The following is a 19,354-nucleotide window of genomic DNA, read 5'->3' on the forward strand; positions in this document are numbered from 1 at the left end:
TTTAACCGCCTCATCCTCTGCTACCCTCTTCTCCTTTAGCTCTCAATCTTTCCCAGCATCAGGGTGTTTTCCAATGAGTTGGCTCTTCGCATCAGGTGGTCAAAGAATTAGAGTCTCAGCTTTAGCATTGGTCCTTTCGATGAATATTCAAGGTTTATTTTCTTTAGAATTGATTGGTTTGATCTCCATGCAGTCCAGAGGACTCTCAAGAGTTCTCCAGCCCCACAGTTTCAAAGCACCAATTCTCTGGCACTCAGCCTTTTTTATGGTCCAAATCTCACATCTATAAGGACTACTGGAAAAAAAACATAGCTTTGACAATACAAACTTTTGTTGGCAAAGTGATTTTTCTACTTTTTAATACATTATCTAGGTTTGCCATAGCTTTCCTTCCAAGGAGGAAGCGTCTTTTCATTCTATAAGAATTATTATATCATATATATGATAGTAAAATAATTATATAAATAGAGCACAATCTTATTGGACATGAAAAGATATTACTTACTGTGCTTTTATCCTTCAGAAGTTTTTCAATTATTTCAATCAACATTTCTTTCTGCTCTGGATCAAGGCTAAAATATAAAAAGAAAAAAATTTACATTAATTTTTCCCTTTATTTCTAACTTTAAGTAAGGCTAATCATTTCAAGAATATGAAAAATTTTTAAAGTTGGGGGAGAAAAAGACTTTAGATAGAATTAAACAGAAAACAAATTGAAAGCGGAATGAGTTGACTTTTCCTATTCTATCTAAAGTTGCTCATGTTAATTAAACCCAGATATCAAAACCATTAAGAAAATAGTTAAAGAACAAAACCACTTCTTAAAATGAACTTGAAAACCTTAAGAAAGTAATTAGAGTTAAACCACAAAATCTTTTTTTAACCAGGGAGAAATAACAAAATAGGAATCATTTTTGACCATGGATACCTAACTGTCAAAAAGAAACACATGGAAATTTCCAAATAAGAATTCTGTATCATTCTAGTTTACTGATGGAGACATGCATAATAAAACCTGCCATCTAAAACCAAAAAGGATAAACAAAGGCTCAGATATGTATAGAAATGACAGATGCATCGTAATAAAATGAGCTTTACACACCGAAATAATTTCTTCCTAGCGCAGAATTCAACTGTTCATTTACTGAGAAACTAAACAATGGGCCTACAAAGAGAAGTGAGACAACCTAGTACACACAGTCCCAGATATAATCGTAAGACATAATGGTGATTTGGATAAAGGACTACGGGGACAGGGAACACTGACGGAGGCAGGACGGTTGTGGAGGGTTTCTTTGGGGATGCGACATCTCCAATGAATCTTAAACAGCTTTAGATCTGGAAAAAGTAGGAAATATTCTAGGCAGAGACTAAAAAAGGATCAAGAGATGGTAATGAGATAAGAAGCATTTTATGGAGAGGACTAATAAGGGAGTACTGAGCCACTAGACTGTAAATTCAAGTCAGAGAGAAGTAACATGGAACCCAGTGATGGGCTTTTAAACTGTCATAGTGAGCTTTGATTGGAGAAGGAAATGGCAACCCACTCCAGTGTTCTTGCCTGGAGAATCCCAGGAATGGCAGGGCCTGGTGGGCTACCGTCTATGGGGTCGCACAGAGTCGGACACGACTGAAGCGACTTAGCAGCAGCAGCAGTGAACTTTGATCTTATTTTGTAAGTTAATAAATAGAAAGGATAAAGACTACGAAGCATGAGTTGACTTTGACAATTAACCTAAGAAAACGAGTTTCACTTTTCCTAAACATTACATAAGTTTATTATTGACTATTATAATTATCTGATTTATAATTACCCTGGAGGAGGGCATGGCAACCCACTCCAGTATTCTAGCCTGGAGAATCCTATGGACAGAGGAGCCTGGTGGGCTACAGTCCATAGGGTCACAAAGAGTCTCACTACTGAAGTGACTAAGCACATAATTATCTGAACGCTCAAAAATTTTAATTGTTTCAAATTCCAGCTCCACTCTCCCTTCTCTAATCTTTCCTAACTAAGCCCATTTCTATTTTAAGAAACCCTATATGACAATCTCTGAGCTCTACCCTATCAAAGGCACTGTCATTGTTCCTTTATATACACATAAGACTTCCCTGTAGCTCAAACGGTAAAGAATCTGCCTGCCATGCAGAAAACCAGGGTTCAATTCCTGGGTTGGGAAGTTCCTCTGGAGAAGGGAATGGCAATCCACTCCAGTATTCTTGCCTGGAGAATTCCATGGACAGAAAAGCCTGGCGGGCTACAGTCCGTGGGGTCGCAAAGAGTCGGACATGACTGAGCGACTAACATACATACATAACATACACATTCATTATTTAGCAATACCTTACTCAATTATAGATTGCTTTAATTATTTGGCATATGTTTGATTATTTCCCCTCAAAATGTGATAGTACATCCTCTAATGTTTTCATACATCTTATGCATATAGCACCACATCAAAAACACAAAATGATCTTCATAAAAGCTCATGAAATAAATGGTAGCTGAAAATAATACCAAATTATGAAAGATAATAAATCTTTTATATAAGCATTATATATTCTACAGAGATCAAGTTACCATATATATATGCATATATATCTATCAATATATATAATTATACCATATACAATATATATATCACAGAAATATAGTATGGTGCTATATTTAAAAATCAGTATTTAAACAGTATTTAATAAAACGGCTCTGGAAAAGAAGCAAGCAAGGAAGGGAATAGATAGCAGGACCAAAGACGGATGAAAGGGTAACAAAGTGAGCTGAGAAGATAACAAGCTTTAGACTCTACCCTACAATAAATAAGAGGAAAAAAATCTTAATCTTCTAATAACATACATATATGTGTAATGAGAAAAACTGTATAAATGATAATTCAATATCTGATTATTTTTCAGTTATAAAATCCATAAAATATCACTGTCCCTAACAGGCTCACAAGTAGAAACCCTGCAACGGCTCCCAAAAATAACCAAAATAAAATAGAAGATGTATAAAGAATATTTGTGGGCAAGGGGAAAGAAACATGGTCATTGAGTTTACTCACTCAGTTTAAGGTCAGACTATTATGTGAGCGAATAAAATATGCCTCCATGGGCTTTAACATTCCATGCGACGTTAGGGATCTTTGTTATTATTTATAAAGTACCAACCTGTGCAGTTTCTGTATTGCATGGGCTGCATTCTTTCTAACGTATGGTGATAAATCAGCAGAAGCTTCCTTAATGGCCAGCATCATAATAGGTACAATAATTGGCACTCTAATACTGGACAGAACTCTCAAAGCACTTGCACGAATTAGTTGATTTGGGTCCTAAAAATAGTACAAAAATATTCATCAAAATTTCAAGTTTGCAATATTTCAAACACATCATTATGATAGAGTTAACAGGTACTTATAGGATATAACACAACAATAGCAAAAAAAAAAAAAACAAAGCTACTTAATTTAAAATAAATAACCACTATATGGAAATGGCTAAGGAAAAAGAGAAATAAAACGTTTCTTTCTCTGAGTAATGTTTTAACAAGCAAAGTAATGTTTATAATTCTACTTGATCATATATTACCAAACATGCAGGTTTTTGGAGTTTCATAATAAAATGCTGCAGGTCGTTAGTTTTATCTTAAAAAAAAAGTCACACCCCCTCTTTGTATACTTTCAACAAGTTAGTGTAATGATGAAGAGTTCTTTGATGCACAATAATGATTACATTGAACATAAAGGAACGTACAAGGCAAAGCCCAGTTGATTATATAAATTATTTTCCAAGGGTATTGAATAGGCACAGTGAGAGGCCTTTTAACTCTTTCAAAACATGACTGCACTATTGAGTGGATTATTGCTCCACTTCTTTAAATGACACACCTTCAACTGTGCAGAGATGCTGCAGCTATTATTTGCCTGCTCACTCTACCATTTACCTTCAGAGCTCGCTGAAAAGTGCTTATGGACAAGAGGGCCAGATCCTGCTGCTCTTCAGCGTATCGGACCAGGTAAACATACACTAACTTCTTGATCTGTGAAAAAGAAAAAACCATTTAATCCTAGCCAGAGTGAAAACTAAACATTCAATACTGTCTATACAAAAATCCATTCTCAACTTTCCTGAACTAAGTAACAGAACCTGCTCATAGCCTACACTGTAAAATAAAGATAACATAAGATAATTAATAGAAATAGAAAAAGTTTGTGAAGTAAGGATTTCACTAATCTAATCTGTAACAGCAACATCCTATCAAGGTGTCCTTTCTCTTGAAGGGAAAAAAGTTCCTGAGCAAAACTCATACAAGAGTATTAAAACATTAACTAAACTGCAAAAGTTTTTTCAAAATGAGGGATACAAATAATATAGGGAACTTGGGTTCTGTCCACTAACCAACTACATGGTATGGGAACTTACATTTGCTCATCTGTCAAAAGGTGCTGAAACACAACTCTGATTCTATGATAAAATTCAGATTCCAACAGACATTACATGATATTTTCAGCTCCGGAAGAATGTGTGACAACAGCATCAATTTAATGTAATAAAAATTCCAGACAGATGGAAGTGTGTTCTGAAAACTGTTTTCAAAGGCAATTAAATCACTAAATTTATAACAAAATTATGATGAGCAGAAAAATTAACCGAAAATTGAAATCTGAGCTGAAGTTCATCAACTGCTTCCTTATGACACTACTCTCAGCTTGTATCTCCCTTTCCAAATATCTTCAGATACCACTGCCTGATTAATTTTCTGATATATTTCCATAGGACATATCTAAAGGTTTATGGAATGTTCAAAGAGCATGGGAAAGAAGGGGAAGAAACAGCTGGAATCGATGCTGAAAAGGAAAACTGCTATACTGGGCCATGTTTTACATCCCAGGAACCAATGTGGATTTCTTTAGGGACAACTGCCAGGGCCTCCCTGGTGGCTCAGATGGTGAAGAATCCACCTGCAATGCGGGAGACCTGAGTTGGATTCCTGGGTTGGAAAGATCCCCTGGAGGAGGTAATGGCAACCCACTCTAGTATTCTTGCCTGGAGAATCCCATGGACAGAGGAGTCTGGCAGGCTGTATCGTCCATGGGTTCGCAGAGTAGGACGCGACTGAGCAACTAAGCGCAGCGCGGCCGTGGCCTTCTCTCCCTTACGCTTCAACTACTCTTGACACAGACAGCAGTGTTCTGAGTTCCTTCACCATCCTGTTTGTTCCCTTCTGAATTCACCCCAGTTTCCTATATTCTTTTCAGTGTGGCACTCCAAGCTACAAATGAAGTCTAAGCAAGACAGACTAGTTACGATTTTGTTCCAGATGAGGTGCTTCTACTGAGACAACTAATTCTTGATTAAAACCATATACTTTTTCCAAACGTACTACTGACTAAAGCAATCCACACTTGCATGACTGGCCTAGTGAGGTCTTTCAAAAGGAGGACAGTATCTTACACATACCTATAGAAATTTTCAACAACTTAAATTCAATCCACCATGGCACCCTCCTCAGATAACTTTAGCTCTTAATCTACAATCCAACCTATTTTGCTATTCTTCACAATTTCAAGAACAAGAGTGAAAACTTGATGAACACACTTTCTACATCGTTATCATTACTAATAAAAATGCTAAACACACCATTTCAAGGTAATATCAATTTGTCTGTACTATACTGACAGGGTTATAGGTGAAATTAACAAAAAACATATTTCCAGTTACTCTTCAGTGTTGAATAGACACCCAGAATCTTAAAAACGAAACCTAATGTATAATACAGCCCATACTGTATGTAAAACCTACTCAATACAGCCCATAATCTTCCCTTTCCTGCAATCAGAAATAGTCCTCAAAGATAACTTGATTTTCTGTCTCAATCTCCACTTAGCTTATCATCCTTTTTTCTCTCAAGTTCTACTAAACAAAATCTTCCATAAAAGCAAACATTAAACAATAAAATTCCCACTAGTAGGGGAACAGTAAAACAAATTATGGTATATCCACATAACATTGTATTATGTGGCCATTATACATAATTAGGTGAATCTATATTTGACATTGAAAATATGCCCTTGTAAAAATTTTTAGGGATGCGAAACAATATGCACTTTATGATCTCACTTCTGTATTAACAGAAAATATACACGCATATGCTGTATTTTATCAGTCTTAGGGTACACCATCAATTTGTAAGATGTACCATAATTTCATGGACCACAAGAAAGGTACAAAACCTCTGCCAATTTTAAGTCATCCTCAACTGTAAAGATAAGTCCCAACTGCATAAACTTTAAAATAGAAAACACATGTCTTAGACCAGACATAATATGGTAATAATAGCAAATAGTTATATACTTAACTATGTGTCAGGCACAGTTCTAAATGTTTTATTTAGATTAATTAATTTTATATTCACAACTCAATGAATAGACATTATCATTTCTATTTTACAGGTGAAGAAACTGAAGCACAGAGAAGCTAAGTAACTTGAGCAACATGGAAATCTATTAAACAAAGAACCAAGATTCAAAGCAGTTAAGCATAAAAGTTAAAAAACATTACACAGTAAAGTGTTAACAGTGACTGTCTTTGGGTAATGGTATTAACCAGTGACCTTCACTCTTTACATCTTTCCATATTATTTAATTTTTTCATAATGAATATTAAGTTTATACTCATAAACCAAGAGACATTTTCACTTCAGGGGTGATCTCATCTTTCCAGACAACCTCCAACCCCAAAATAATAGTACTTTCTCGGATTTTAAAAGTATTTGAAGTTTTCATTATAAACAATCTGAAACAACGTATTTTTAAGTTCCCACATTCCTCTAAGATGGCTTTTTCTATAGCATTGGCAACGTGTAGCCACCAGAACTATTTTAAATGAGTTCAACAGACAAAAATTCAGCTAAATCAACAAGTTTTTGCAAGTCAACCAAACTGTGACAGCCCCTTGCTGTTGAACGTTAGCCAATCAGGAACAAATTCACTCCAAAAAAAACACACCCTGGCGTGTCAATCAATCCAAAGCAGATCTCACCCAAGTGCCCACTCATCCACAGATGATACGAACCCACTCAGGCCCCTTCAAGTTCATGAAACCTTCAAATGATCATTGAATCAAGTGATCTCACATAAGAATACAAAAAATGGGTTCCAAAATTAAGTGATAACTAATATACAAGATGGCAATCAAATGATCCAAATATACCCAATGCTTTAGATTATATTTAAATGGATATATAAAATCTTTAAATTCTTAAATCCCAGTTTAAGAAGTACTTATCATTTTCTCCCCAACCAGATTTTAAAGTTCCTGAGATTACAACAGCACCAAAAAGGAGCCAACATTTGCTGGCTGACTGATCTGCACCAATTTAAACATATCAAATCAACACAAGATTTTAAAGATATTTTTCAAATCCACCTTGGAATGAAAGTGAGGTTATTTAGTACAGGCACGATAGCCTGGCACACAGTAAGAGCCCAGTAATAATCAGCCGAATGAAACATCACAGCCCAATGAGAGACAGGGCGGGGGGGGGGGGGGGGGGGGGACATTTCCTATTAGATTGCTATATCTAACTTACCACCAATTGTTATAATTCATGAAACAGATGTTTAAAAGGACATCAACACACTGTTAGCAAACAACAGGTATTAAGAAGATTGCCTCCAAAGTCTTTAACTTGTGGGTTTTTTAAAGAAAAATAATCATTTAAAATACTCTTTCTCTTCACCAATTATATTCAGATCTCAGTCTACAGTTCTCAGCAAAGTGTGGAAACAAGAATGGGTTGGGTCCACACCCACCTCTTCATCTTCTTGGGATTTATTTCTCAGCAACATCTTTTATTTACCTAACTGTAAGCCAGATCTTAAAGCTGAATTATGAACTCCAAAATATATCTAGTATATATACTGGCAACACTGAAAAGTTCAAACCACAGCTGAGCTAGCAGGCATTGCTATAATTACTCACCATTGGAGAAGGATTTTTATGACTGTTATAGCAAAAAGCATAACAATATTAAATCACAGAAGGTTGCAAAACACTAAATTTGTTCAAGTTCTGTTATAAGAATCAATCAATATTGACCACAAGAGGCCTATGCACTGACTGGCTGCAGGTGTGCAGAGAAAGCCTACTTTCCCTGAAACCATTCTGTGACCAGAAATGGGAGTACTTAAAGCTTCGTGACTACACCATTCTCTGATCAGTTACTTTCATTCAATGTTACAATACTCCTTGCTGTAAAGCTAATCACAGCAGAGCCCCAGTAGGCTGGAAGGACACAGGCAGATCTGTTTAATTAGCTTATCAATACTAGTGCATCAAACTTCATGAGTTATTGACTAAACCTCTGATTATTTTTGTACTATAACCACTGATTGCTTACTAGGTCACTTTTGGTATCATTTGACATCGAATGGCTTATGACGTACAGCTCAACTGTGCGTCTAAGGCAGCATGTACTTGTAAAAATGAAATTTTGTACTTGACAGCAATGAAATATCCATTTTCTGAACATAAATTTTAAGCAGCTTAGGTCAGTTTTTCCACATTAGAGGATTAAGCCTGTTTCCAAAAACTAACAGCATTTTAAGAGCAAAACAAACCTAGAACAAACAGATCAATACAGGAGTTCCCCTCTATCTGTGAGGGGTACGTTCCAAGACCCCCAATAGATGCCTGGAACTATAGATAGTACTAAATTCCATACATACTATGTTTTTTCCTACACACACATACTTATAATAAAGTTTAATTTATAAATTAGCCACAGTATGAGGCTAACAATAACTAATAATAAAGGGAACAACCATAACAATACACTGTAATGGAAGCTGTGTGAATCTGATCCCTCTCACTTACTGGACTGCACCTACCCTTCTTCTTTTTGTGGTGATGGGAGATGAGGAAATACCTATGTGTAAGATGAAGTCAGGTGAATGAAGCCAGCACTGTGATACAGGGTCAGGCTGCTACTGACCTTCTGATGTCACATCAGAAAGAGGATCATCCGCTATGGGTGATCCTGGGGTCACCGAGCACGACAATGTTGATGGTTAGATGTCAGGAGCAGGTGTCATCAATGGTTGGGGACCCCAGAGAGAATGGCACAAAATTTCATCCTACTATGTGTTACAGTGAGCAATTTAAAACTTATGAACTGTTTATTTCTAGAATTTTCCATTTAATATTTTTGGACTGCAGCTAACCATGGGTAACTGAAATCGTGGAAAGTGAAATCATGGGAGAGAGGCAGAATTATATTTATAGGGACATTTGTTACAAATATTAGATAGCATATCAGAATCTGATTGTAAAGGGTAAAAATGAATAGAAAAGTTCTACTATTGATAACTGAACATTACAAACAGCTAACAATACAGAATTTTCTATTTAAAACAAGAAGCCTGGAAGTCCAGAAGGAACTAGTTACAGCATAACTTATTATCAATATCTAAGGACTTGGTCACTCTAGCCATATCTAAAACATAAAAAATTTATATACCCAAATGGGCCAAAGACCTAAACAGACATTTCTCCAGAGAAGACATAGAGCTGGTCAACGGGCACACAGAAGAGTGTTCAACATCACTAAACATTAGAGAAATGAAAATCAAAACTACAATGAGGTATTACCTCACTCTGATCGGAGTAGCCATCACTTTAAAAAAAAATCTACAAATAACAAATGCTGGAGAGTATATGGAGGAAAGGGAACCCTCTTACACTGCTGGTGGGAATGTAAATTGGTGCAACCACTATGGAAAACAGAACAAAGGTTCCTCAAAACACTAAAAAACAGTTGCCATATTACAAAGAAATCGCACTCCCAAGCATATACCCAGACAAAACTGTCATTTGAAAAGATACATGCATCCCTATGTTTTCAGTAGCACTATTCCCAATAGCCAAAACATGGAAACCACCTAAAAGTCCATCAACAAACGAATGAACAAACAAGATGGTACATATATACAATGGAATACTTGTTGCTGTTCAGCTGCTAAGTTGTGTCCAACTCTTTGCGACCCCATGGACTGCAGCACTCCAGGCTTCCCTGTCTTTCACTATCTCCAGAGTGTGCTCAGATTCATGTCCATTGAGTCAGTGATGCTATCTAACGATCTCATCCTCTGCCGCCCTCTTCTTTTGCCTTCAATCTTTCCCAGCTATAGCGGTCTTTTCCAATGAGTCGGCTCTGTGTATCACATGGCCAAAGTACTGGAGCTTCAGCTTCAGCATCAGTCCTTCCAATGAATATTCAGGGTTGATTTCCTTTAGGATGGACTGGTTTAATCGCCTTCCTGTCCAAGGGACTCTCAAGAATCTTCACCAGCACCACAGTTCAAAAACATCAATTCTTCAGGGTTCCACCTTCTTTATGGTCAAACTCTCACATCCATACATAACAACTGGAAAAACAACAGCTATGACTATATGGACCTTTGTCAGCAAATGATGTCTCTGCTTTTTAATATGCTGTCTAGGTTTATCATAACTTTCCTTACAAAGAGCAAGCATCTTTTAATTTTGTCCCTGCATTCACCATCCAGTGAATCCACCATTACCAGTAATTTTGGGAGTCCAAGAAAATAAAATCTGTCACTGCTTTCACAATGGAATACTACTCCTTAAGTATGAGATAATTCCTAAGAATGAGATAATACCATTTACTGATTCAATGGACATGAACTTTGAGCGAACTCCAGCACATGGTGAAGGACAGGGAGGCCTGACTTGCTGTAGTTCGTGCAACTGCAGAGAGTAGGACACAACTTAGCAACTGAACGATGACAACAGCAGCATTCACAGCAACATGGATGGACCTGGCAATCATCATACTCAGTAGAGCAAGTCAGAAAAAAGACCGATATCGTATGATATCACTTATGTGTGCAATCTAAAATGTGACACAAATGACTTATCCGTGGAACAGAGAGTCACAGACAGTGACACAGCCCTGAGGTTGCCAAGGGGGAGAGGGGGTTGGGGAAAGGGTTAGAGATACAAACTGTTACACAGAATGGATAAGTAACAGGGTCCTGCTGCAGCACACAGAGAATTACATTCACCATCCCGTGAAAAACCATAATGGAGAAGAATATACAAAACAATGTATACATATAACTCAATCACTTTGCTGTATAGCAGAAACTGATACAGCAGTGTAAATCAACTCTCCTTCAATAAAGTTAAAACAAATTTATACCAACGCCAGATACCTCCCAAAGGAGAGCTAACACCAGATGATGATAAAGGTCAAAGAAACTAAAGAAAAAGGAGGAAGGATTCAAACAGGAAGGATGGCTTTAAAAGGGGAATGACCTAAAATGGTTTCTGAAGCCAAGCTGCCTGGCTCTGGATTCTGACTGCCACACACTAGTGTGTGACCTTTCTCACATAACCTAATCTCTCCGCTACTCTGTCCTCATAATAAAAACATGGAAAATGAAAAAACCAGCTTCACAGGGCTGTTTGTGAGCATAAAATGAGTTGTTATATGTAAGGCACTAAGATAAGCTTTACCCACAGCTCGCAACTTTACTAAGTGAAATCTTGATTTTTTTCCCCAGCTACTTAAACTTTCTTATACCAGAAATCATAAAACTAATGTACATATAAATTAGGAGCTCAGACAGCTCAGATGACATTGTCATACCGCAAAAACAGTTTAACTGAATTATCAATTCAGAATTATACATCGTAACAAGCTCATAAATTGTACTTAATAAGTATCTACTAAACTAATCAAAAGTAAACTTTGAAAATACTATAAGATCACATGCTCAGTCTAGATTTATCCCATTAATTAGAATCTGAGAAAGAACAGTTCATCAACTTAAGTCCAATATTAATTTACCCTGGTTCTTAAGTTGGCAACAAGTATACAAGTGTTTTGATTTTAATTTACTCAAGTTAGTCAAGTTCACTCTATGACGCCTATTCATTTGTGCACAAAATTCATCTATCTGAAATATGTATTGTACTTACTATCTAATAGAAAATGAAATTACTTCAAAATGTATCTAAAAAGCAGGTTTAAAATTTTTATAGAATCTTTAAAATTCTATAATATAAATTATCCTATTAAAAAATTTAAGTTGGCAGGAAAATATTTTAATACTGAAATATATACTCTTGAAATTGTATAACATATACTTCACCACGCTTTTCCAGATTTTGAACATGCAAATGCAAATTATTTAAACTACTAGTTTCTCTTATGTGAGAGATTAACACCCAATCTATTACATAGTATTCAAATAACAGCTAAGGGTCTATACCATATCAACATAGTGTTTGTATAACACAAATGAAATGTGACCTGGCTGATCTGTTTGTTTCACTTAAGCAAAAAACTCTAATCATCATTCTCAGGTCACGATTATTTTATGCACTCTATTTTTCTTGTACCAAATGCAATCTTTTCATTAAAAAATGCCTTGTTTTCCAAACTAGAAGTAATTAAGTACTGACTATAAAACTGCTAATGATATGCAGCTTACTTAATGTATTCTGTAAAACCCCGTTACAGAACTGTGATATAAAGGATGGAAAAGAGAAAGAGAATTTTCAAGCGTGTAAACCAGTTATAAATTGAAAATTCATCATGGAAAGTAGGAAAATTTGAGAGTAATGTTTTCATTTGACTGATAACTTTCCATATATTTTAGGGTTTTAAAAATATTTCCAGATTATGATATAAAGCTATAACTTAGAAATAATAACTGAGAGATTTTATTTACCCTCCCTACCTTAACCACACAGAAAATCGGGGGAAAAAAATGAAACAAAAGTTTTCATATGTTGGACACCAGGCAGTACATTACTGTGAACCCTGAGAAAGGGGAAAAAGTCAAGGGAGCAACTCAAACAGAATCCAGAAGACTCACTGTGCCGAGGACACAGTTATCAAAGTTCACAAAGGCCAAGGGTGCCTGAGTTTGCAAAGCAGAGTACCAAAGAGGAGGGAACTTCAGAGAGAGAGAAAGAACGCACTCTGGAGAGGAACAACATCAAACTGTGGGCTAGCACGGTCTTGCACATACGATGAAACTACCTGAAGCCAGACCAGAAAAACACAGGGAAAGAAGCAGGCAGAACAGACACCAAAGGTCACAAAAAGCAAGGAAAAGCTCATGTTCTCACCAGCCAGGGAGAAAATATCTCATAAATATATGTACGACTGAACAGAATCCTGAGGTACTGCTTCTAGACTAAAGGTGTTTCTGTATCTTTTAGTACACATTGAACATATGCTTTGACAAGTATCCTCCAATTAAAAATTTAAAAATACACACACACAAAAAAAGAAAGGATAAGGTGGTAAGAAATTCGTATTTAGTGGACTAGCTTGGAGATCTGATACAGCTACTGACTGTTTCTCAGAGTTTCTAAGCAGTTAAAATAAAACAGTATAAAATATCCAAAACAAGTATGCTTTGAAATAATAAAATGATCCATATAAACTTAATTGTGCATCACAAGAAAACCCAACACAATTTAAACAAAAATCAGGACAGTATGAATCATAACTGTGAGAAAAATCAGTCTCCAGAAAAAGACTTAGAATGACAGAAATGACAGAACTAGCAGAGGGATGGTACAACTATTATAGATATGCTCCATATGTCCAACAAGGTAGGCAAAAATATAAATATGCTGAAGGGGTAATTGGAGGATATGAAAATGATCTCATGAAACATGCAGAGATGAAAACTACAGTAGCTGGTAAGATAACTATGCTGCAGGGGAGTCACATTAGCTAGACACTACAAAAGCAAAGATGGGTTAGCCTGAGCACTTCTCAAGTGAAGCACAGAGAGAGAAGACTGAAAAAGTGACCTGTGCAACAATAGCAATTAGTGTACTGTATGTCTGCATGAAATACCAGAAGGAACGAAGACAGAAAAGACATATTTTTGAAAAACTAATGTCTGAAATGTTTACCAATTTTAAGAAAACTATAAACCCACATGAGTTAGAAGCTCAACAAACCCCAAGCAGAATAAGCATGAAGAAAAATATGTCAAGGTATATCACAGTAAAACTGAAAAATAGTGGTAAACAGAAAATCTTAAAATCAACAGAGGAAAGAAAAGATAGGTTACACAGAGAGATAAGAATGACAAGACACTTGGCATAAGAAGCCATGTAGGTCAGAAAACAACAAAATGTTTTTTAAACACTAAAAGAAAAAGACAGTAAAGAATATAGAAATACACATTTTATTCAGCAAAGATGTTTTCAAATTGTATACAAAAAAAGAAAAAGACTTTTTTAAACAAAAGCTGAGAAAACTCATCACCAGCAAAACAAGAAACATTAAAGAAATTCCTCTAGTCATTTAGGGAAAAAAATTCATTCATTCATGGACTACATGAAGGAATCAAAAGGGACATGAATGGTAAACACTGAAGGACAAGTAAAAGACTTTGGGGGGTGGGAAGGGGAGCTCATTTTTAAATCTCTTTAATAGATATATGGTCTTCGTGGTAATTTTGGAATAAAACCGCAGTACAACAATCTCCCACATACAATTAAAAAACCTAGACATAACGCAAAAAGCACTAAAGTCCCTGGCAATGAAACAGAAACAGACAGATTCTTCCGGTATAGAGAATATGTGCAGAGATGGTAAGAAAAAGAGCTGCATGAACTGCCTTCCCCATTTCCATGGTTTTCTGCTGAGGCTAAGTGAGCAGGGAATGGAGTACAGGTGGAGGCACTGATGGACAAACCAGTCTCTCTGACAGAACCCAAAAGTGAACACAGCGACACCACGGCCACTGAAGAAAACGGGAATCCACAAAGGGGAGCCCGGAGATGGGCTCCTCAGGCAGTCTCCAGCCACATCTCCGACTGACTTCTGAACCATGCAAGCTCAGAACAGACCCAAAGCAGCTCAGCAAAAGACAAAAAATAGGAGATTAAGTTGCTGCCTATGCAACAGAATTTGAAATCTGAATCTAGGCAAAATAACTGCCTTCTAAAACAAAAACATCACCTATAGAATATAAAAGGATGCAGAATCTACATAATTTAGTATTCATTATTTCAAAAGAAACAAACCTAAATTACCTAACATAAGAAAAAGTAAAACAATGGAACATAAACACACAAGAAAAGGAAATCAACAAATACAAGCCTGAGGAAATAAGGATACTGGAACTAGCAGACAAGGATTTTAGGATTTTAGAGTACTTATTCTTAAGAAAAAGAAAATGTGCTCTCCATTAATATAGGATATAGGAAATCGCAGCAAGGAAACAAAGGATATAAAGGGCTTAAACTGAAATTCTAAAATGAAAAGACAGTTTTAATACTTTTAATATCTTAATTTCTAAAGTAAAAAGGAATGTACTTAATCAAATGGACTGAACAGAAGAATGAGTAAGCAAACTCAAAAATAGATGAGTCAAACTACATAATATAAAGAATAAGAAAAACATCTTAAAAAAACCAACAAAGTTTCATACATTCTCAGATAAAAATTAAACAACATAACATATATGCAATTCTAATACCAGAAAGAGAAAAAAGAAGAGGGCAAATATTACCTGAAGAAATAATCGCCCCAAATTTTCCACTTTTGATCAAAGACAGGAACTTACAGGACTAAGATGCTCAACACACACCAAACCAAATGAACATGAATAAGATGACACCGAGGTACAGTACAGTCAGATTACTCAAAGCCAAAGACAGAGAGTAAAACACGAAAGCATCAAGAGAAAAGTTACACATCATACAGGAAGATCAATGATCCGGTCATCAGAAACTATACAAAAGAAATTATGGACGGCAAAAGAATCTTCAAAGCATCTTTAAGTGTTGAAACAAAAAGAAACTATTAACCCAGAAGTCTACAACCAGTGAAAGGATTCTTCAGGAATGAAGGCAAAATGCAAACATTTTCAGATAAAAGTAAGAGAATTCATTGCCAGCAGACCTCCACTATAGAAAAAGCCAACAGAAATTCTTCAGGCAGGATGATCTTGATACTGACAGAAATCTGAATCCCTAGAACTCAAAGAGAACACTGGATATGATAAATATCTGAATAGATGATAAATACTTTTTTCTGTTTTTTCTTTTAATTCCTTTATATCACATAAGTATTTAAAGGAAAAACTGTACTGTCTTATGATGTTAATTTATATAAATCTGGTAAGTTAATAACTAAAACATAAAAGACAATAGGGATATACAGTTGCAAGATTTCTATACTTTATGTGAAGAAGTGCAACATTAAATATAACTGGACTGTGAAAAGTTAAGTGGATACAGCCAACACTAAGAAAAAAAATTACAAAGTACGGGTTAAAAATAAAAACAAGAAAAATTTAAGTGTGATTTCTTCCATTAAAAAAGAGGAAAAGAAGAAGAGAGGACCAAAAAAAACCAAAGGAAACCAAAAAAAAAAGAAATGGTATAACAGTACACTCAAATTCAACAACATCAATAAATACATCAAGTGCTAGCAACGTAAACACTCCAATTACAAAACAGAGACGGAACTCCCCTGGTGCTCCAGTGGCTAAGAATCCACCTGCCAGTGCAGAGGACATGGGTTCCATCCCTGGTCTGGGAAGATTCCGCATGCCACAGGGCAACTAAACTTGTGCACCGCATCTATAATACTGAAGCCTGTGCGCCCTACAGCCTGCGCTCTGCAACAAGGAAACCCACGGCAATGAAAAGCCCACACGCCTCAACTAGAGAATAGCCCGACTAAGGCAACTAGAGAAAGCCCACACAAGCAACAAAGAGCTAGCACAGCCAAAAATAAATAAATTGATTAAAAAAAACACACACACACCATTTGCTCAGATCAATCTCTATTTCTCTTCATTGAACTTCTCAATCCTACTCATCTTTCTCAACAGTTTCGACATGGGCTCATTCTATTTTTCTTTTACACTCTATCAGAAGTCATTAGTCCATTTCATAGTAGTCCATTCTCATGTTAGTCCATCTGATCTAATATTAATTACCTTGGCCTCAAAGCTCTGTGAATCTCTCGACAGTTATACAGAGAGACCAATAATTAGAGGCTCCCACTACATCCTGCCTTCTGCTCACCTCCTGCTACACTGAGAAAGGGTCTCCCAGAACTAAGATGCTCCAGGAAAAGCACGAGATTTGGAGTCCTAACACCTGGATTCAGTCTCTGCCCTGATGAGGCCTGTTTCACTGGACATATAGTACTTTAAAATCAAGTCCCAAGGGCAGAACTTCAACAAAACTAGCTTCTAAGAATACATAGAAAGTTACTATCCTTAACCAAGGTGAAGTAATCTCAATTTTACTTTTCACATCCTCCAGGAAAATTCCAAGCTAAGATTATGTCTACTTTGTATTCAATTCCACCTATTAAGATTATGGACATTTTATTTGTATCAAAAGTCTAGTGACACTTAAATATCTTATGTTGTATTTCAAAGCAACTGAAAAGTGTATGATTCTATCACACCAAAAGGAATCATGAAAATTATGAATCAAAACAGTACCTCAATATTTTTACTGGCCACATTCTTCACAACAGCAGGAAATAGTTCAGACGCATTTTTCCCTTTTGCAATCATCTGAGGAATAGAAGTAGAATATAAGAGCTCAAACTGTTAAAAAATTAGTCATTTGAAAACAAAACATAAATTCTAAATTCGTATAATATTTAGAAGATAAGCTACAGAAACAAGTAAGCTATAGAATTAGCAAACTTAACTCTTTCTGAGTCATCTTGGCCCAACTATCTGCAGCAAAGAACAATCTCTTGTGAATCAATATAAATACACAAATACATAGACATATTAGGGAAGAAACACAGTAATTTAAGACATGCAATATTTATAACAGATTTCTATGGCTAATGGCATTATAAACATTTTCAAATATTTGTACTCTAACAAGTTCTTACGTTAAAGATATAATACATTTGCAATGGGGTGGGGTTGGAGAATAAATGTTATTCCAAACAAACTACAGTTATTCTTTCTCCCTTTTTTAATTTTTTTAAAATAGATTCCCCTACTTCTCCAACCATTTTCTTCAAAGCTCCCTTCACGAGGTCCTCTTCCTTTCCTCACTAAAGTTAGGTGTACCACCATATTTTCTAAGAGAAAAAACAAGATTCAATTCACCCTCCTGTGTTAACTTCTAATTTTTTAGAAAGATCTTTGCTATATACCATATCTAAGAAATTATCTTAAAAAGATGTAAGGTGCTTAGTTTTATAAATTTACAAAAATGTTTTATAAATCCTATGTGACATTTTAAACAATAATAATCTCAGTTAATAATCTCTCAGAAGACTTTCTACATGACAGCTTTAGAAAACTCTAATATAAGCTAATCTTCATTTTCTATTTCTTTACCTGTGATATTTTTTGTTTTGTGAAACCTTCTGAGGATTAAAGAAGGTTCATTAAGTGGTGCAGTTAAAGTATTTCTATGTGATTTTTACAATTTTCTCATCTGTAAAATGAGGAGAGAGGGATTCATGTTCTCTAGGGTCCCCTCTTTCAGTCATTCAATAATTACCTAAGTCAGATACCCTGTGCTATGATACCCTATTCCAATGCTTCCCCAACTTTAGTCTACAGAATGCTATTCAAAAAGATGTTACTACATGAAGGAGAAAAAAAATCCTAGAGGCAAATTCATTCAACAAATATTCACCAAGAGGACACTACATGTCAGGAACTCTTCTAGGCCTTGGGGATAAAACCGTGAACAATACAGTCTTTACCCACTGGATTGTTCATGCATGCTCAGCTGTGTCTGTCTCTATGTGACCCCATGGACTGTAGTCTGCCAGGCTCCTCTGTTCATGGGATTTTGCAGGCAAGAATACTGGAGTGGGTAGCCATTTGCTCTTCCAGGGGATCTCCCTGATCCAGGGAGCGAACCCGCACCTCCTGGATGGCAGGCGGATTCTTTACCTCTCAGTCACCAGGGAAGCCCCTCACCCATCTGAGCTTACTTCTAATGCGGGCGAGGGACAACGAACAATGTGAGGATAACCAGTGCTATGGAGAAAGTTAAAGCGCTGCAGGAGAGACGGGAAGTGCTAGGGTTAGGAGTGGGAGTTGTTCTTTTATGTGTTGGTTAGTTTTTGCATGGTATATATTTTTCCTTCTTTATATTCTTTATCTTTACATTAAAAGTGGATTTTTCCTAGAGAACATATAGTTGCATCTTGACATTTTCATCCAATATGACGGTCTTTTTTAGTTGGTGACATTAGATCAGTAGTGATGCCATTAGATTCAGCTCTGTCACTTTATTAATCAGTTTCCTTATTCCCTGTGGTTTTTTTGTTCTGACTGCCATTACGCTC

At 36.0% G+C, this 19,354-nt stretch overlaps 1 protein-coding gene across 1 annotated transcript in view; it reads right to left on the minus strand.

The window, feature by feature from the left end:
- The window catches only part of AP3B1 (adaptor related protein complex 3 subunit beta 1), a 239,174-nt gene that overhangs the window by 180,576 nt on the left and 39,244 nt on the right, over positions 1-19,354 (minus strand). Inside the window, exons 3-6 of the mRNA XM_052646454.1 lie at positions 17,526-17,600; positions 3,941-4,036; positions 3,169-3,329; positions 506-572 (exon numbers count right to left, since the gene is read on the minus strand). Of these exons, the coding sequence (XP_052502414.1) occupies positions 506-572; positions 3,169-3,329; positions 3,941-4,036; positions 17,526-17,600 (399 nt within the window). The remainder of the gene's footprint in view (positions 1-505; positions 573-3,168; positions 3,330-3,940; positions 4,037-17,525; positions 17,601-19,354) is intronic.

Source organism: Budorcas taxicolor, chromosome 10 (genome assembly GCF_023091745.1).
Source record: "Budorcas taxicolor isolate Tak-1 chromosome 10, Takin1.1, whole genome shotgun sequence".
NCBI lineage: Eukaryota > Metazoa > Chordata > Mammalia > Artiodactyla > Bovidae > Budorcas > Budorcas taxicolor.